This window comes from Elephas maximus, chromosome 23 (genome assembly GCF_024166365.1).
Source record: "Elephas maximus indicus isolate mEleMax1 chromosome 23, mEleMax1 primary haplotype, whole genome shotgun sequence".
NCBI classification, from domain to species: domain Eukaryota; kingdom Metazoa; phylum Chordata; class Mammalia; order Proboscidea; family Elephantidae; genus Elephas; species Elephas maximus.
The window spans coordinates 60696562-60718161 of record NC_064841.1 but is presented as its reverse complement, the minus strand read 5'-3'; the positions used below and the strand labels follow the sequence as shown (position 1 = coordinate 60718161).

Genomic DNA, 21600 nt, shown 5'->3' with positions numbered 1-21600 from the left:
ACCTTCATCCTTTCTCTCAGGAATAGAATTCTACAGCATCACTGGCTCTTGCAAAGAGTTATTTCCATGAATTCTCTTAGAGTTATTTGTGTGTGCCTCCCTCCCAGGGTGGATTGTGAGTTTGGGATCATGTCATGTTCTTGACTGAACTCCCTTCAGTCCTGAGCATGGTATCTGGTACATAGCAGTTGTTCACTAACAGTCAAGGAAATCAACTAAAATTCAGATGATAATGTGATTTTTTTTTTTTTTAACTAAAGCTAATTGTTTCACAACTTAAGTAATTTCAACTTTTGGGGAATGCGGCTCATCTGTGGAAACCTAAAGCTGGCATTGTTAGCAATAATAAATGTGCTGTTTTCTGGTAGCATTTAAAAACTTGAGCTTTAACTGTGACAGTCTTTGCAAATCTTAAAAACACCAAGGTACACAAGTGGCCCTCCCTATGTCCCTCCATGGGCACAGGAAGGAAGTAAGTAGCTCAAAGTATAAAAACAATTGCCTGGCTCCATACGCCCCCAATTTCTGAGGAAACCTGGGCAACCTGCCAACTCTCTGGAAACTCTGCACTGCATGGGGCAGGCTGCAGCCGTTGCCTAGAATTCTCCAGAAAGAAATAGGAAAGTCTGGTTGTATGAGGCATGCTGGTTGTCAGATCACTGAGAGGCCCTCGGCACGTTAGCCCCGCCACAGAGAAGCTGTGCCATGGGAGACACCCGTGAGCGGATTCTCAGAGAACGTCAGCACTGGGAGGGGCATGAGAGGTTAGTCAGCCTGATAGCTCCCGCACGTTACAGATGAGGAAACAGGATTTTGAAAGGTGAAGAGGGACATAGAGCCACTCTAGACCAACTCAGTCCCCTGACTGAGTGCCCCACATCAGAGATACGTAAGGGAAATTATCTTGGCATCCACTCCACATAGTAAAATCCCTTTATGTAAAGGAGGATTCAGGTAGAGATTTCAAATAGATTGGTTTTCTAGTCAATCTCAGATGATTTGGACTAAGTTAAGTAAGTCCAAAGGTTTGTGTAGTCCTTGTATTTAGTTGGAAATGAGTTAGCATCTAAATTCATAGCCACCGTACATCTAATTCAGAGCACACAACTCCTGTTCTGTTCTGAAACGATATCCAGTAAGTTGGCGAAAGTTTAAAGAGCATTAATTATTAAGAAGTGTAATTCACCTCTGTGTTGGACACTTGATATCACTGTAGCCCTGTCTTTCCAGGAAGACAGTTCTAGCAATGAAGAAACAAAGAAGAAACGTTAACTCATGTATATCCTGGCATCAAAATGTATGTGCAAAAAGTAATGTCATGGATATTATCCTTTCAATGTGTAATCAGTATTTTTTTAAAAAACACACTGCTTCCTTCACGCTTTAAATTTAAGATAATTCAAATAAAATAAAATAAATTCAGTTCTTCAGTAGCATTAGCCATATCTCAATGGCTCAGTAGCCGCTCATGCTGTGAAGCTTTAAGCCTCTGAGGAGGAAGCAGGACTTGAGGTGGTCCTTCGGGGGGACAGAATTTGAATGGGTGGAAAGAAAAGGACAGGCCTGCCCTGAGACTGTCAGAGCAAAGGCGAGAGTACCAAGGGAGGCCTACAAACTATATGCCTAACCACTTACAAGTTCTAAATTAAGCTAACAAGCTGTTAAATATGTGCCAATTTCCTGTAAACAACTATACCTCCGTGATGACCTGAAACTACTACCCTACCCACTGCCGTTGAGTCGATTCCGACTCATAGCGACCCTATAGGACAGAGTAGAACTGCCCCAGAGGGTTTCCAAGGCTGTAAGCTTTACAGAAGCTGACTGCCACATCTTCCTTCCAAGGAGTGGCTGGTAGGTTCCAACCACTGACTTTTCAGTTACCAGCGGAGTGCTGAACCACTGTGCCACCAGGGCTCCTCTAATGACCTGAAAAGCTGGGTACAAATTTAGAACCCTGGGACTCCTCAGAGTTCCACAGCAGCGTGGGACAGCACCTGGCAGTGCAGAAGGAGCTGACCCCTGGCTCACCCATCGTCTCCTTCTGTACCTTACTATGTCCATTCTGTGAGCGGTCATGTCCCCAGGTGGATGGTCTCCCCAGGCCACACACCCTTCACAAACAGTCTTCCCTCGGCCACTGCTGGGCCTGGAAATGTGGCCACTGAGAAGCAGCCTCACCTCAGGAGGCCAGGCTTAGGGACAAGGAAAGAGACCTGGGCATACCTAGAGGCAGGCTTGGGATCATTTGAACAGGGAATTCTGGAATCCCAGATACCCTGACCACAATATGGAAGTCGAGGAGGCATAGGCTCTGGGTACCCCACAGATTCTCCCTACTGTGGGGGAGGGGAACAGCCAGCCAGAGCCATTTAAAGGGCCAGGACAGGGACTCCTCTTGCCTCAGTTTGAGGGAAGTACTGGACGCAGATGTGCTAAGAGTGGAGGAACATTCATGATCAACTCCTTATTGTCCAGAGAGTCCCCAAGAGAAGTTAATTGACAGCCACAATGAATTACAACACCACATCTGGCCTGTCCCACTGAGTTTTTAGTTGTTGCATCATATTTCTGCACATGATGCTGTTGTTGAAAGGCCCTAGCTGATAAAGTTGACCACCTGCTGAATTCAGGCAGAAATCTCCTCCCATCTCACCATCACAGTCAGGGACGAGTTATCCAATAGGCAAGGTAAGCACGGTGCTTATCTTGCTTCCCAGATCATCTGTAGTGAGCAATTTCACTTTTTTTTTTGCCACATCAAAGATTCTACTTTTAGGTATGGCTGGCATTTCTCTCTCCCCCAACCTCACAGCACCTTCCTATAGGATCAAAGCTTCTTTTCAAATTAACAATCCCTGACAGGGGCAGATGACCCAGTAAGCAAGGTAAGCATGGGTTTACTTGTGCTTAGGTACCTACGTGAAGTTGTTCACTACAGATGATCTAGTAAGTAAGGTAAGCACCGTGCCTATTGGGTAATCTGTCCCTGACACAGTATACGTTGTATAAGCTGTAGAATGCTTGAAATTTCTAGATCCCAAGGCTTGCCCATAGAAAGGAATGTGAGCATTCAATTTGAACATACCTACTTGGAGAAGCTCACAACACTTTTCCTCTGGAAATTCGAGAGCTTTACTCTTAAAACTGAACTCAAGTTCAGCCCATCAGGCCCCTGTCCCCTGGACGAGATGTTCTCTGAATTTAAGATTCTCTACTAGTTCTGAGAAGTCCCGTTTTTGATTGCTGAGAGTCGGGATTTTGCTTATGTTCATGTTTTTAAACTAATTATTATCTTTTGTTTTTTCTTCACTGAAATCTTTGTCCCAAGATGTGTTCTTCCTAGAGTGGAGACTGAATACTCTCAGGAATGTGGTCCCTTACGTGTTTATTTTCTGAATGAGGAATGCGGATCGGCTCAGTGTTTGTACTTGACTCAGTAGGGGGAGTGCTTTAAAAAGTGCCTCTCTAAAATTCAACTGCCCTAAATCAAAAGGTCTCGATTTGGATCTTTATAAAAGCTCATTTCAGTCATGTTGCCCTTCCTTAAAACATAGTCATCGCTTGGAATTGCCTTCCAAGGTGGTGGAAACCGGTTGACGTGGCCATCCCAATCCTCCACTGGTCCTACTAAACGCTGCCATTTGCTTGTACACAGCATCTACTTGAAAGACACAAACGTTCTAGCAAACACTAGCTTTCTTTTCAAAGAATATGATTTCCACACTCCAGTGGAAATACAGTGCTCACGGAAATAGTGTTCTTATTTCCACCTGACAGATGAGATCTCTTTCATCCCTTTGAATTTCTACACTTATGTCTTTCATGAACTTAATCCACATGTGTGACCCAACATAGTCAAAATATCTGCCCTCCCAATACGCACTTCTGTAAGTAGGTTACTTTCACCTAGCCCTGGGCTGGCTATCCTTTTTGAGCCAGGGTGGATTCTTTGCCATGGCACCTCATCAGATGCCAGGACTGTGCTATGGGCTAGCTGGTGATGGTGATGATCGTGCTGAATCGCCAACAGATACCTAAGTGTAGGAAGAGTTCTTGTTTTCACTTCGAGGGTTAGAAGGCAATTCTTTCTTGGGTCTGCTTTTGTACTCAGGCAAAAAAAAAAATCTACGTGAATTAGGGGAAAATCCTTCTGGATTCATTAAATCGCTTGGGACATTTTATTTATTGTCTTTCATGGATCAGATGAGGCTACCAAGGGAGGCTATACTGAGAAATAGAGAATCATTTCAAAAAGGCTGTCTGGTAAGATAAGTCAGGTTAGTAGTACAGTGACAGTGTCCTCCACAGAACAAACAGACCTCAGAACTGACTTGGTTCTTCTCTTTACCAATGTGTGTGTTTTGCTGTTTTGCTGGCACTCAGCATGACTGTGGGTGTGTTAGCAATTACTGAGGGTGAAACAGGAACAGCATTGCCTTATCTCCCTGGTTTCCCAATGTCACTAAATGCATTTTATTTTGAGATTCCTGGTGGTGCTTGGCAAAGATAAACAAAATCTTCCATCAGGAAACCTGTGAGCTATTTCCACAGGAAGTTTCAAATCACTAAAGTAAATAGAAACTCTTCGACATGATCTCGGTGGCGTTTCTTGGGCTCACTTGGGTTCTAACAACCAGAATGAGAACTCATAAATGGAAAGGCTGTGGTCTTTTAAGAAATGATTTGATTGCAACCAGGCATGATACTTCTGCTCTGGTGCCTGTGCAGAAGCTGCTAGCTGATGTCTTACTCCTCATGCCTGAAAATGTCCCAAATAGAAAAAGATGCTGAAGTAGAGCAGCTATTTCCGAGACCCTATGATTAAGTGCTTCGTTGCTAACTGAAAGGTTGGGGGTTCGAACCCACCCAGCAGCTCCATGGGAGAAAAGACCTAAGGCTCTGCTTCCATAAAGATGACAGCCTAGAAAACCCCATGGGGCACTTTTACTCTGTTACATGGGGCCTGCTCCAAGTGGAAATCGACTCAATGACATCTAACAACAACCACATTGTTGTGTTAAAGATGACTGTCAGCTGCTCCTGCATCTTCTGGCACATTCTTAGATTTTCACCTTAAAAGCAGAAAAACCCCTACTGGTCTCTCTCTCCCGGCCACTGAGAGCTTCATAAGCCGCTGTTACCCACCGCTCCCAGGTTTCAAGTGAATACTTGGCATTCCTTCAGACGTGACACTTTATAATAAAGCCAAAGGCCAGCAAAATCAGAAAAACAAGCAAAGTGAGATTTAGGAAAAGAGTTGATGTGATATCTAATTTTGGACTATTGTCCCCTTAAGGTTTAAAGGTTTCTTTATAGCTTTGTGTGCAAAGGATAATAATAATAATAATAGCATAACATAGTGCTTTTCATCTTCAAAGTACTTTGTAAAATGTTGGCCCAAATTCTTTGCGCAAATCCAGATACGCCACCAGTAACTAGCAATAGGAGGGTTCTGAAAGCAGGCCTGTTCAGGGCCAGTAACTGATGATTTTTTAAAACCCTCTGGTGAAGTGGTCCAGAGTAACAGACTGAGGACCTCTCAGCCCAAAAGTTAAATGCTCCTGCAGAGTAGGAACACCGAGGAGGAGAACTAGGAGGTGTTGCTAGAGGCCCTTTGGGAGGCGGAGATGAGGGTTAGCTGGGAAATGACGCTGGAGAAAATGGTCTTCGATGACAGTCACTTTCAGAAAATGCTTAAAATGTTTTTGAGAACAGATTTGATTTATTATTTTTTTTAAGTTGCTTTCCACACACCCCCAGCCCACTGTGGAATCTGGCAACTCTTCCAGATTCCTTGTCTACATTTTCAGAAGAAATCTTTCCTGTTGTCTGTCCCAGCAAGTAAACTGGCTCTTCCCTGGCCCACTGTAGCAGCAAAGACCAGTGGGAGTCATCTGAAACAGCAGTAGGAGGGGCTGGCCATCAATCAGATGGCAGGAAATTTAGAAAATCAGTTGTGTTTTCACTGGAAAAGTTAAGAACTAAAGCAGGGTTGACTGGCATCATGAAGTCTCCTAGCACTTCCATGGGACTTCTTATTCTCTTGCTCCCACTCATCAACCTATCCTGGATAAGTTTGACTTAGGAAAGTATCTTTGGATTTTAACACAAACAACTCTTCACTGTTTTGCCCACTTGAAATGCGCATTTGCTAGGATGAGTACTGTTATGTGATAAAGAAATGGGAACCATGGTTATCACCCCAAGTTAGGAAAAAAAAAAAGAAATTCCACTTTGAAGAGTAACTTTGGGCAATGAAGAAGAAGTACCATCCTGGTATCTATTCTATTTTGCATTTCCTGCCTCACTTCTGAGGGAATGGATGTCGTTGGTCTCTGCCTGCTGTGTTTGATCAGCTTCCCCCAAATAAAAAGACCAATGCTCATCCTTTTAATGGTAAGGCTGAGAGGATTTGTGTAGGAACAGCTCTTAAGAGCCCAGAATAAGGGTCTCATGGTGAGACACTGGTTTTTTTCTGTGCACTGAAGCTCTTGATTCTTGTTTTATAGATGTGCCGAATGGATTCCATGTTCACTTGGAAAAGATGCCCACGGAAGGAGAGGACCTGAAACTGTCTTGCACAGTTAACAAGTTCTTATACCGCAACATTACTTGGATTCTGCTGCGGACAGCGAATAACCGAACAATGCACCACAGCATTAGCAAGCAAAAAATGGCGGCCGTCAAAGAGTACTCCGTGTCTCTGAATCTGGTCATCAAGAATGTTTCCCTGGAAGACTCAGGCACCTATGCCTGCAGAGCCAGAAACGTATACACAGGGGAAGAAATTCTTCAGAAGAAAGAAGTGATAATCAGAGGTGAGCACTGCAACAAAAAGGCTGTTTTCTCTCGGATCTCCAAATTTAAAAGCGCAAGGAATGATTGTACCACACAAAGTAATGTAAAACATTAAAGGATTCGTTCAAAAGTAACAGTTGTCTCATATCACCTTGATTTATTGTCACTGTTGCTAACTTTCAGGCTTCGAGGACATGCTCCTCCCAAAATGAGTTTGGAGATAGGAGTAATAATGAGACCCCGAGGTCCCAACCTGTGGGCTCCCTGCTCAGACTGAGGGGTCTGCTCTCTGTGACCGACCTGGTGCGAGTTTGGGTTTGGAGGATCCCTGGGCTTCATTTCTGTGTCTGCTCTTTGCTGTCTTCTCCTGCCTGGTAAACAACAACTGGGGACTGATCCTTTTCCTCCCGCTTTGATGCCAACCTCTTTTTATTGTTACGTTTCAAAGTTGCACAAACTGAATAATTTCAACAGATTGCTGGTTTCTGCCAAAGATGGACACTGAATCAGTTCATTTTCCAGCTCAGGATGAATCCAGTTGAATTTCGAGACTGTCGGGACCTCTGCCTGGTTTTATATTGTACTGTTTCATCTGCTCTTGATTTGTAAATAGCACCTGGATAGAAAGTTCTAATGCTTATTTATTTGAAAATGGTTTTTGGGTTTTTTGGTTTTTTTTTTACATTAAGCACGTTGATCTGAAACTGGAGCTTCTAAATTGGGCCCCAGTGGGGCAAGATGTTGGTATAACTCAGAAATGTCAAAGCTTTATCGCAATCTGAAGTATAAAAGTCCAGCCAAATCAATGCCACCTCCCTCATCTCCTGCCATTCTGAGTAGCTAGCAGAGGGGTCCAGTGAAGGGTTTCCTCCTCCCGGCCTCCGCCAGACTGTGTGGTTGTTCACAGCACCCGAAACAAAGTGGGCCGTGCCTTGATTTTCAATATTTTTGCCCCTTGTTATTCTCCTGAAGGACTTAATCATGTTAAAATGGTGACATTCGCAAACATACCACACTCAGTTTATCCAGGAAACTATTGTGACCAGGGGTTTAATGGATTCTTCCAAACGTAAATTCACAATATGTCCTCTTTCTCCATATGCAAAGGTTAATAGGATTTTCCCCCCATGGGGAGTTAGAAATGGCGACAGTACAGAAGCAGAATCCAAAGTCATTTAAAAATGCACACCATGGAGAGAGATTTGTTTGAAGCTTGCGTTTGAGGAGGAGGTGACTTTTTCACCAATTTCATACGCATTGTTACGTTGTTTGCATTTACGATCAACCATTACATGTGCCTTCCTTATAGAAAAACTATAGAAAACGAACTATAATGACCAAAATAGCCATGCCTGCAAAACAAAATGGCCAGGCAGTTCACTGGGAGGTGACAAATAGGACAGCTTTTCAGGCTTGGGAACTCACCAGACTATTTCCTCCTTTAAGTAACAGACTGTGTCCCACGGCTAAACTTGTTTTTCACGTGGGAATTGCTTTTGTCAAGTGTGAAAAAGTAAACAATAGCATTTCCCCAGAATGCCAGTTTTATGGAGCCCCAAATGCTCTGAAAACAATTAGTAACCTGGAAGTTGTCAACCCAGAGGAAAGAATAATCAATTGTATCTTGAAATTTTACCTATAGCTCTTTGGCCTGGTGTCTTTGTTCATTATAAGTCAGCCTGTGTGTTCCTTCAGGAAACAACGGCTTAGGGCCACAGAGCTTGGAAGCCTTAGTTTTTAACTCCAGCTAAAAAAGCATATGGAATGACTTAGTGATTACTGAAGGAAAAATGGCGAGTTGGACACACACAACCCACCACCATTTCCTTCCCCTTAAATTTCAAAAGCCATTTTCTCACAGGGAAGGGGAGGATGTTGGTGTTTACAGGAGATGATTTTCAATATTTCCAAGAAATGATTTTAAGAATTCCATAATTAGTTGTTCACTATGATGAACCCTTTCCAGAGAGTTTCCAAAAAAGAAAAGAAAGAAAGAAACAATTGGGTGGAGTTTTAATTTTTTTTTTTTTACTAGTTGCTCTTTGGGTGTGGAGTGGGGTGAGGATAACAAGGAAAAGAGAAAGAAAGAAAAAAAAAACCCTAATATGGAGAACAATTAAGATGGAGTAGGGGGTGTGAGGCTGGTTCCTTAGTCCCCATTCCAAATGGAGAATAGAAACTATGGATTTATGGGCCGTGGAGAATCACTGGAAAGTCAGATAAGAACCTGGTGGGGAGCTATCGGTGGCCATTAATAACCAGCACAAGTATCCTGTTAATTCTGATTTGTCTCCATTTGAAGAGATCAGCCACACTTGGCTAAGTTTGAGAAATCAGCTATCTGCTTCCATCAAGCAACTTAAGTTTTAAAATATGGTTTCAATGTACCTTTCTTATTTCAAATGTCTAAATAAATAAAATACTGTGATGTATAAAGTCGAAATTGACAAAACAGGATTCCTTGGTTGATGAATGTACAAAACTGGTCACTTAGGAAAATGAGGCTTTTCACAGAGGAGAAATGGGTACAAAGAAAGAACTATATAATACAGTGTGCTTCAGATGTGTCCATGTTTGCCTTATATTTAACTGACAGCACTGGGTTCTTCTACAGCCTTCTTGCTGCTTCAGCTGTCCGAAGTTTGTGATGGACAGATAAGGTCTTTGGGAGTTCTTCATCACGTTATTGTTGAAATAAAAGGTCCTTTTCTAAAACATTAGCGTTGTTCTCCAGTCAGGGAAGTCCATTGATGATGTTATCATTGGTAGCTGTGAAAGAACCTGGATGTTGTGAGCCCTATAATCGGATTTCCTTTTTATAATAGGGCATATGGGCAATGACAGATCATTTCATCATATTTACTGTGTGGGAAACAGTAATTGTGCTAGGGGAAGCTGTTAGAAGTCTAACCGAGTGGACTGGACCTGAGTTTTAAATGCGATATCTCAAAGTTGTCAAGCCACTGTAAGAGATAATGAATAGTTACATGATACTGTTCTTTATTGTCATGTTTCACTGATATGTTTGTGGTCTCTGTGACGTAAAAATGTCAAAATTGTAATGATAAGGCATGTACAAGTTAACCATAAATTGAAAGTATCAACACATGGCTGCATTTGCAATGAGAAAACGCCGTTTGACAGAGTGTACAGGAGGCCAACACAGGAATATGTTCATGGTCCTGCCTCTTGGGGCAAGATAGAACAGGAAAGATGTATTGGCGCAGGCGGAAGGAGAGTTGCTATCATTTATTCCACATAGTGTGCGAAGAAGGGTTTATAAGTTAGAGCACCTCTTTAACACTCTCCCTGCCTTCAGATTCTCATTCTGTATAAAATGAAAGCAGACTAATAATAAGCTATGGAAATCTGAATTTCATGAGAGATCTGTTTCCTAACAGGTAGTAACCCCACCATGTTATAAAACTTCCACATGTTATAAAAGTTGTATGATTGTATTCTGTTTCACCTAGGATTTGTAAATTGCTTTAGGGAATGCTAACCCTGATACCTACAGGGAGGAAAGGAGAAGGGTTTGGGGCTCAGCAGACCCCTGCAGGGGCCACGGAATCAAAGGCACTGAAATGTATCATCTCTGTAGCTCTGTATTCACTCCTAAATGGCTTTCACAGTTCTAGAACACTGAGCTGAGGAAATGAAAACTTGCCAGAGAAAGCCTGGATAATTGAAACCAGTGATGTGTAGAACGTGTAAGTGACACAAAAACTCTTTCGATTTCTGTTCCAGGCGTTGCAACAAGGGTGGTGGGGGAGAGGGATGATTTGGGGCAGTAGGAAAGACACTAGGAGTTGTTTTTATTCCTTTACCTTGGAAGCTTGGGCTACCAACCCAGTACCCACCTAACTAGAATGTACACGTATCAGCAGGACTGACTTAATTACTTCGTTCAATAGAGACACTTGTACTCACTGGGGGCTTTGAGTGTGCTGCTGTTCCTATGTGGGATTTCAATGTTGTAATGTATTGCATCCTAATGTATTAAATTCATTTTGTTGTACTATATTGGTTGGCATTTTATTAAAACAAATTGTATTGTATCATATGTGTATGTTTTAAGAGAAAATAATATAAAATATAATATTTGTACTATTATATAGTGCAAAAACTACAATTCTGTGCTTTTGCCTCTTGATTTCATTCTTTGGACTTGCATTTGGGGAGGGAAGGAAGGGAGGAAATAATCAATAAAGCTTTCAAAGTTTAAGAAATTCTCCTGTTTGGTCTGCTGCCTTGCAATTTAGGTTACTGACAGTTGAGTAACACAAACACACCCTCACAAACACGTGGATGAAAATACAAAATTATATTAGCCCACTCTTATGATGTTATATATATGTATGGAAATTCATTACAAGCCTGTCTACAAAGTCATGCTTTTCATTTATATCTCCTAAAATATAGGGCAAAATCCTTGGGCTTTAGAAAAGCTTATCCCCAGAAAAGGAAGGAAATGAGTTGGAAATTTGTAAATGTAGAATTTATTTCTTGATTTGACTCTGTCCTGATAAATTTCAATTTATTGTCACAACTTACTAAAGAGGGAACAAAATGTAAATCATAAAAGAAAAACTTAGGGAACAAAATACCAATGAAAACTTACAGTTGGGTTTTGCTCTTTTTTCAACATATTTAAGATGTTGATTGCATATACAATAAAAGAATAAAACCGATGAGTAATCACAATTCCATTTCTTTATTTACTAGATCAAGAAGCACCGTACCTCCTGCGAAACCTCAGTGACCAAACAGTGGCCATCAGCAACTCCACCATTCTAGACTGTCACGCAAAAGGTGTACCAGAGCCTCAGATCACCTGGTTTAAAAACAATCACAAAATACAACAAGAGCCTGGTAAGAGATGTGTTTTTCCTTGAGTTTACCATTTCTCATCCTTTCTAATCCCCTTCTTCCCCTAGCATTCCTGTTACCTCCTTCCAGTATATCTAGAATCATTTTCTGACAGAGTTGAAAACATGTGGGCTCTGGGTCATACTTACATCAACTTCCAATGAGGAATATTTGGGTGAATTCTTATGCAGACCGTATCCCTACTCCATAGAAAGACCCTTACAGAATCTATTCAACTGGAATGCTACTTTAAATAATGCATTCAGAAAAACAAAAATGATGAGAGCCACTTAACAAATGTTGCAGTTCACCTTGACAACTGAGACAATGAGGAGTTCGTTTGTTTCAGGACTTGAGGTCCATCAGAGCTTTCAACATCTGATATCTATAATGTTCAGAGAAGTAGATTCATAATCTTTTTAATTTTATCTATACCAATCTTAATTATTTGATAAAAATAAGAATATTTTAAATCATATTTGTCATATTGTTAAAAGAAAATTGAAACCAAACTAATGGTTATGGTTTCTTTCAACAAGAAATATTCTTAAACACAGCTCGGCTGAAACCCTTTTAGATAGCTCCTCCAACTTCAACTGGGTAGGAATTCTAGTAACCATAAACACTGTCTATTGCCTTCCACATAATTCTATGGTTAAATTAAACTTATTTAGAATTTTGATTAATAATTCTTGTAATAGTCTATTTGCAGTATTCCATCCGTCCAAATCAAATAAGTGGCAAGATGGAATGGCCCTTGAATGTTAGCTCACTTGTTAGAATGAAACCTCCATTTGAATTTGATACACAGAATGGACTTGTGGTATAAGGCCCCCAAATGTTAAGATATGGACAGGTGTCTTAGAAAGGCCTTACACTCAACAGGTCCCCCGGATGATCACAGTGCATCATTTTTTCTCCATAAAGTAGCTCCTTCTCTTGAACTAACATCGTATACTTAATTATCCAGACTAGAAGGTGGTGGTCTCCCCTTAACCCTCCTCATCTAATCAATCACCAGGTTGAGCAGGTGACAACTATTAAATATTTCTCAGATCTGTCCCTTCCTCTGCTTCCTATTATCATTCTCTTGGTTGAGTTACTCACTGTCTGTCACGTGAACTTCTGCAGTAGCTTCCTAACTGCTCTCCCCACCTCCCTTTTCTCTCTTTGCATCTCTTTTCCACACAGCAGTATAAATGCAGCTATGAACACATTACTCCTCCTTCAAGCCTCCCACTGATTCTCCAACCCCCAGCATGAAGTCGAAGCACCTGAGAGAGACGGCCCTTGGCAACTGGCCCCTGCCAACCTCTACAACTGGATGCTCTTCATCCCCTGTCTTAAGCTTTATATTCTGGGGAGCCAAACTCTTGTAGATCCCTGTACTCATTATGCTGCCTTATCCTTCTGTACTTTTATTCTTATGTCCCCTTTCACTGCAGTACCTTCCCTTCCTCTAAAGTCCAACCATCCCTGAAGACCCAGATCAGGTGCACTCCCCCCAGAAGGGCTTTCTCAACTCCCACAAAGAGAAGCTTCTCCATGCTTCTTTATTACTTATGAATGTGTCAACTTCTCTCTTACTCTGTTATTTTATAATCGTCATTTTATATGTGTCTGTGTTATCCATGCATATTTCTATTACTCTCTTATTGTTTTTTAATCATCGATTCAGGTGTGTCTCCCCTCCTTGAGGGCAGATAATGTATCTCATTTGTCTTATTTGTATCTTATTTGTCTTTAGTATTCTCATAACCTAGCATGGTGCTTGGCAATCAACTACTTCTGGAATGAATGAATGAATGAATAGTATTCACAAGGTGTTATTCTGTAATTAGCAGGTTCATTTGGTAGCAGAAATACCTGGACTTGAGGTAGGGTATATCACAGAATTTTTAAAGCTGGAAAGGACTTTTGGAATATCTTTAGTCCAATTGGTAGAATAGGAAACTAAGGCCCAAAGAGGTAAAGTGGTTTGCCCAGGAGGACTCACTACGAAGATGTGTATTTCCAAAGTGATTTTATAGAGCACTAATCCCTTGAGGTGTTTCACCAGAATAAAAAGATGAATGAATAAATGGTAAAGAAATAATTCATTAATAGCTTGTGAAGCAAAGTGTGGTGCAGTATTCCCCCTTAGAGATTCACAGCATATCAAAGGCCCAAAGAAGTCGTGTTCTAAGGAAACTTGGTAAACTGTGTTTATTAAGCTCTATTTTACCAAAACTTACTTGATTACAAAGCACAGTTAATGAAATGTTAATGTAAGATGTTTGGTAGTTCTTTGAAAGAAGCAAATTTGACTTCAGTTCAGTTCTCATATCTTGGATGTGGGGTAAAGAATCAGATTGAGCCAATTTTGAAAGCTCACGGCCACTCTGGGACTAGAGGATAGACAAGGCAAGAGAATGTGCCAAGGCAGATCAAACTCAAAAAGACTGTGAGGTGCAAGGGAAGATCAGGGTTTGAGTCCCAACTTTGCTTTCATGGGCCATACAAGTATTTGGGCAACTCATTTACACTTAGTCTCTGAGCCACTATTTCCTTATGTACAAAACTGGGATAATAGTCACCACACAGAGATGTTGTTAGGTGCTATCAAGTTGATTCTGGCTCATGGCGACCCCGTGTGTGTAGACTAGAACTGGCCCATAGGATTTTTAAGGCTATAATCTTTCGGAAGCAGATCACCAGGTTTGTCTTTTGAGGTGCCTCTGGGTGGGTTCAAAATGCCAACCTTTCAGCTAATATTGGAGCACCTAACCCTTTGTGCTACCCAGAGACTTCTACATGGGATATAGTAAGATTTAAATGATAGAGCATAACTAAGCTGGTCATAGTCACTGCTTAGTAAATGCTACTTTCTGACCCACCTCATTTAGATAGAAACTCGCCAGTGAGCTATCAGAGTTCATTGGACTAGTGTTAAAAAAGTTCCTGAATAAGTCAGCTCAAATGTCAGACAACTGTAAATCTAATGAAGATAGCTTCCTCCCAGCCTTCTTTGATTTTCTGAGGGCCAAAAGAATATCCAAAAAGAGTTTTATATAAATCCTTATACAAAATCTTTTCTAAATGTTGTTCTAATACGCTATTGTTAGCATGTACGAGCATTTATTGAGCTCAACTAGGCTAAGTTGTTGGTTGTTGGTATTTGGTCACTCCCTCTTCCCTTCATTCACTCTTTAAAATGACTATAGCCTTTTGGAAATGGATTTCTTATGTGTATATCATGTTTACAAAGTTTCATATGCAGTATTCCTATTTGGGGCAGCAAACGCCGTAACTAAAGCAATATGCTCCATGACTATGACCCTTAATTTCACGTGTAGATATTCTTTAAAAATGCCGACTCTTTTGTGGGTCTTTCTTTATGAGCAAAGGTTACAGGTAACCAAAGGGATAATCCTTGGCCCACCATCGCTCCAAAGCTAAAATGGAACTAATAGTCTACCCTGAGACCAGAAGAGCTAGATGGTGCTCAGCTACCAGGGCCACATTAGATGGATCCTTACAGAATTGGAGAAAAATGTGGAAAAGAACTCAAATTCTTAAAAGTCTAGACTTACTGGACCGATTGAGACTAGAGGACTCCCCAAGACTATTGCCTTGAGATACTCTTTAAACCTTAAACCAAAATTATCCCTTGAGGGCACCTTTTAGCTAAATAACAGAATGGCTCATAAAATGAAGAATATCACCCATGAGTAATGAGCTTCTTTAAGAAAAATCATCTATAGGAGACCAAATGGTCAACTCTAAAGCAAAGATGACACGGTGAAGGGCAGGGAAACCAGAGTGCGGGAAATGGTACACCTCAAACAGAATGAATGAAAATACTGACACACTGTGAAAAATGCAGCCAATATCACTGGACAATTTGGGTAGAAATTGCTAAATGAGAAACCTAGTTTGTTACGTAAACTTTCACCTTAGACACAATAAAATATTTTAAAAAAGAAGCTGAGGTGGAAGAACACCAAGATCATGCCCAGAAAACCCTTTGGAAAGCTAGACTGAGTTTAAAAGCCCTCAGAATAAACTGTATATCCTTTAGAGACCTTCTAAATAAAACCTGGCAGCTGAAAGAATTTATATTCTTGAGAATATTTTAGTGACCTTGGATCATTGCTAGGCTCCAGCCCATTGTCACTGTCCTTGTGAAATGACAACTTGCTCCATTCCAAAGAAAATAGAGAGGAAGCCATGCACACCGGAGAGCTCACACTCTGGACAAGTGGCTGTAAAATGCCTGTTGAAAGAACTTGGGGCAGTTGGGGCTTTTTTCCTCCCTTCTTATTGTCTTTCTAGAAAAATCTTTCAGTGGGGCACAGCCATCCTACAGAAGACATTCAATTTCAAGAAAGTGTTACAAAAGCTGGATAGTAAATTCTTGGGCCAAAGGGCATCAAGCAGGAACAAAATGAACCCTAAACTTGCAGGTCCAGGGAAGCCAGTGCTCAGGGGACTCGTGAGGCCATCTCAGCCAGGGCAGTTCAAGCAAAAAGCAAGCTGGTGCCCTGAAAACCACAGCCGCCCAGCATACCACACAGCACATGTTCCCAGTGTCTGCCATGCCCATTCGGGACAGTGGTACCAATCTTCAAGGACATCCATGGAAAGACATCACCCTGCTCATTACAATTGACTTCCCACCATCTTTTGGTGCCCATTTTCTTCTCTTCTCCCCTTCATGCCTCTGGGCCACAGGTCTGCTTTGATTCTTCCCTGGAAAGCTCTGTCTCTTCACTCTCTCAGTTCTTCCTATCCCACCTGAATTCCTGCCTCCTCTGTGAATCCTCACGCATTCCAGGACACAGGGATTCTTTCTTTTTTCCGACATCTACTTATAGTTACGATTCGTGTCATACAGCGCATCATTTAATTCTTCTCTTGCTTTACGTGTACTTGTTTTTAAAACCTTTGAGGATAGATACATCTTAATATATCTTCTTTATTAAAAAAAAAAAAAAGATTTATTGAACATTTACCAAGTACCAAGGTCCTGTGATAAGGAGCACTGGTGGTGCAATGGTTAAGTGCTTGGCTGCTAACCAAAAGTCAGCAGCTGGAACCCACCCAGCGGCTGCGGGAGATCTGTTCCCATAAAGATTAGAGCCTAGAAAATCCTACGGGGAAGTTCGCTGTCCTGTGGAGTTGGTATGTGCGGGGTTGGTATGAGTTGGGATTGACCCCTCAGCACCTAACAGCAACAAGGCCCTGTGTTAAGTGTTTCACAAATATTTAATTTTCACATATAGCAGATACATTTCACAGATCTGTCCTATTTAACAAACACTTATCAACACTGTTATTTGCCAGGTACTGTTCTAAGCACTTTCTATATTAATGTATTTATGCCTCATGACAATTCTATGAGGCTTCTTTTATTATCCCTATTTTACAGACTAAAGGATGAGGAATTTGAGACCTAGAGAGGAAAAATAACTTGCCCCAGGTCCTGGAGTTAGTGAGTAACAGACCAAGGTTCAACCCAGAAGAGTGTGACTCTAGAGCCTAAACTCTGAACATTGAATACATGGGACTAAACATTCATTTACGTCATTTGCAAGAGAACAAATAGGCATATGACCTAATGGGCATAACAAACATATATATATATATATATATATTTTAATTTTATTTAGTTTGTTGTTGTTGCTGTTGACAGTATACACAACAAAACATACACCAGTTCAACCATTTCTATATGCAGAATTCAGTGGCGTTGATTACATTCTTCAAGTTGTGTACCCACCCTCACCGCCTTTTTCTGGGTTGTTCCTCCCCCATTAACATAAGCTCATTGCCACTAAGTTTCCTGTCTGAGCTTTCGAGTTGCTCTTGTCACTTCGATCCCTTATAGACAGTTCTTAAAAGAGCATAATGATCAAGGCAGACATTCTTTACTAGTTAAGCTAAACTATTGTTTGGTTTCAAGACGACTTCAGGGGGTATTTTTGGAACAAACATATATTTAAAACAATATCTTCTCACACCCAGCCCTTAAAGGTTAAGCTTCCTGAGGACTGTATTTAAAGCATATTTTTAAATCATAGTAAAAATATCTAAAGCATATTTTTTAAGAAAATTAGCTGTGCCACGTGTAAAGTTAAAAAATACTTTGAACCTAAATCCAGTTACTTCTAAGTTTCAAAATTTCCAGAATTCATGCTATATTAGGCCAACAGTCCTTTATATAGTCAATAAATCTTTGCAGGACACCTAGTTTGTGTCTGGCACTGTGCTAGATTAAGTGACTACAGCAGTAAATGACAAAACAAAAATCTAAAGTCAGGAATACAACTTCGTCAGGCAGCAGCAGCCACCTGTGTCCTGACATACGCAGTGTCATCGTGTCAGGTAGGCACTACCGCTAATGAGTCTGAACATGGAACAAGGTGAATTAATAAATAGGGCAAATGGAAAATGCCGTAGCTCAAACACAGGATTAAAATATCTTAAATGCATTGCTGTTGTTGTTAGGTGCCACCACGTCAGTTCTGACTCATATCTACCCCCAAGTGACAGAGCAGAACTGCCCTATAGAGTTTTCTAGGCTGTAATCTTTACGGGAGCAGGTCTTTTTGCCCATGGAACGGCTCGTGACCTTTCAGTTAGCAGCCAAGTGCTTAACCAAGTACACTCTTTGTGCTGTAATTTTTCTACTTGAATGTTGAACCTACAGTAGGTTCTCAAACATTAATTGTTAGTTGAATACCCAGAATGAAAGAGATTAAGAATAAATGGAAGAAAATATGCTGAGAGGTAATAAAAATAGTTATTAGCTGCCATTGAGTCAAAGCAGCCACGGACTCATGGGGTAACCCCATGCACGATGGAACAAAGTAGATTGCAAGGCCATTCTTCCTACTGTTGTCTGGAGCTCCGTTGAAACTGTTCAGCATCATAGCAGCATGCAAGCTCTACTGACAGATGGGGTGGCTGCACACGAGGTGCACTAGCCAGGAATCAAACCTGGGTCTCCACATGGAAGGCAGGAATTCTACCACTAATAAAGGTAGTTGTACTTTTGTTGTTGTGTGCCGTTAAGTTGATTCTGACATATAGCAGCCCCATGTTTTGTTTTTTTTTTTTATGTGACAGAGTAGAACTGTCCCATAGGGCTTCCTAGGCTGTAATCTTTATGGGAGCAGAGTGCCAGGTCTTTTCTCCATGGAGCCACTGAATGAATTCGAACCTCTGACCTTTCGGTTAGCAGCTGAGAGCTTAACCATTGCCCCACCAGGGCTCCTTAGGAGGAACTAGTGGGATGCAAAGTGCTGAAGAGGAAGGTAATTTGAGACAGGTGAAGAAAAAATAGACAAGGTGAGGGAATAGAGTGCAACCTGTGAGCCCCAGAACGCAACAGGACTGCCTTGTCTTTCCAGGTTTCACAAGTTTTCCACCTTTGACAGGGTGCAATCTTACCTCTTTTGTATGGTGTGTTTTAGTGGGAAATATTTCAGTTTTCCTTCTCTGACTGAATTCCACTTTACACAGTTCTGGTTTTCACGGGTTTTATGGTATAATATAAAGGATAACAGTAGTGATAATAATAAAGAGAAATGTAGTGTGAAAGGGCCGATATCAAGAAAACACAAAAAGACTTCCCTGGGTTGGCACCCAGATGTGGCACAATGGTGATGAAGTCATCTTTGAGAATGTGTGACTCACCTGAGTCTCTGTCCTACCTGTCCCGGCCACCTGCCCAAGAGACCAGCAGCTCATCCAAAATGATCAAAACGTCACTGCTCTACCTTACTATCTTCCAAGAGTTTCCAGTGAGCTCCTGAAATGTTTAAGGCTGTGACTGAGCGGAGCAGGCAGGGCTGTGGGTGACCGCGGTGACAGTGGCATTGTGAGGACCGGGAGTCCAGTGACTGTGCAAAGCTGCTAGGGCAGAAGGCCTCTCTAGTGGAAGCACAAACCCTCTCATCAGGGAGTCCGCAGAGAAAACAAGGTTTCTGAAAGTCGTTTAAAGGCTGACAAATGTAATGAACCCTCTCTGAAAATAGAGAAGAGACATTTTAGGTGAAGCCTGCCTGAACCAACCTTCGTCAAACCAGTATTTGAACTAAACTTCTCTGACAACAAAACCCTTTCAGAATGTTTTAAAACAACAATAAATTAGAAAGAGTGGATTCTGCCTTCGGTAGAATAAGGCTGGAACAGGAGAGAAGACACTCCATCCCAGCGACTAAGCTTCCTTCTTAAATGGGATCTTCTTGGTCACTGTTGTTGTTGGGTGCTGTCAAGTCCGTTCTGACTCATAGTGACTCCATGTGACAGAAGAACTGCCCCAAAGGGTTTGTCTTGGGAAGCCGCTGGGTTTGAACTGCCGACCTGCTGGTTAGCAGCCAAACTTAACCGTTGCATCACCAGGGCTCCTTTCTTGGCCATTAGGACTAAGTATTTATCTGGTGACTCGAAAGAGACATCTTTTCTGTCACCAGTGTATCACTGACACCTGTAGGTGCCATCTGCAGATTGAGGTGACCTGTCACCCTAGTACCTGGTAATATGGCTCCATTGTAAAGTGGTTTTAACAGATGCAGGAAAAATCTGAAGAAACAGCAAAGGACAGAGATAAATGAAGCTGTTAATACCCTGGAGTGATAAACTGACCGCCTGTCATCTCCGGCTATTAGAATCAGCAGCTTTACTTGATTTTTTAGTAATAACGGGATAAAAATTTAAAAAACAGCTGTTGTCAAGTTGATTCCGACCCATGGTGACACCATGTGTGTCAGAGTACAACTGGGCGTTTTCAGTGGCTGATTTTTTGGAAGAAGACCACCAGGCTTTTCTTCTGAGGCATCTCTGGGTAGACGTAACAGCCGAGCATGTTAACTGTTTGCACCACCAAGGGACATACAGTGAAATTCTCTTTGGCAGAACTTGAGTCGTAACTGACTTTTCTTTCTCATGAAACCTACCTCTGCGGTGCATAATGAATTAAGAAATATTATTGCAGAAAAGAAATGTGTACAAAGAGCAGTGCACGTGAAGGTGGGCTGGCAGCTGTCTTTATCACCTCCGTTGAGGCCAGAGTTGATGTGCTGATGGAATTGGCTAAGCAGCTGTTTTCACCATTCCTTTCTCTTCAATATGTGTCTCTAAGATAAGGGAGCCTATGCAGCCAGACCAAGAAGGACCCAGCTTTACCAGTGGATATACAATTACCTCGTCGCCCCTGCCCAAACCTCCAAACACATTCTCAAGGTTTATTTGTATCTCTGACAACAGTATAAACACGAGGGATTCTGTGAACATATGCAGAACCAAGGTTCAGTTCTTTTCCAAAAATAAACTTCCATTTAGAAGGTGAGCAGAAATGCATGGAAACTTTGAAGTAAGGAGTACCGCAGGGAAACAAGGAGCCCTGGTGGTGCAAATGGTTGAGCGCTGCTAACCAAAAGGTTGGAGGTTCGAACCCACCCAGCAGCTCTGAGGGAGAAAGACCTGCAATCTTCCTGTGTAAAGGTTATAGCCTAGAAAACTCTATGGGGCAGTTCTACTGTGTCACATGGGGTCGCTATGACTCAACAGCACCCAACAACAACTCGGGGACATGGCAGGGCAAACATTTCATAGGTTGGCGTTGCCAGAATTCAGAGCTATACCCCAACAGCTGACAGAGGTACCCAGACTTTAATGACAGCACAAAAATGGTTTAAAAAAAAAAAAAGTTACTTTATCCACTCTCTGCAATGACTACTTCCATGTTTGGCTAGATCAAGGAAAATAAAAGTACAGCTGTAGAGTCCAAGGTTTACTTATGTCCAGAAAGGTTAACTCATGAGTAAAGTCCCATTTTGGATTGGAAATCAATAGAAATTATTTATGGAGAAGCAATCGTGGCCCCCAAATACTTACTGGCAAATTCTAGCTTTTTTTAGGTCTTGAATGCAAATAAAGAAATAA

At 41.5% G+C, this 21600-nt stretch overlaps 1 protein-coding gene across 2 annotated transcripts in view; it reads left to right on the top strand.

Annotated features, from left to right (window-relative positions):
- Positions 1-21600, top strand: part of FLT1 (fms related receptor tyrosine kinase 1) — a 203428-nt gene that overhangs the window by 102671 nt on the left and 79157 nt on the right. For both annotated transcript variants that reach the window (XM_049867471.1, XM_049867470.1), the window contains exons 14-15: positions 6513-6821; positions 11527-11673. In XM_049867471.1, coding sequence (XP_049723428.1) covers positions 6513-6821; positions 11527-11673 — 456 coding nt within the window. The remainder of the gene's footprint in view (positions 1-6512; positions 6822-11526; positions 11674-21600) is intronic.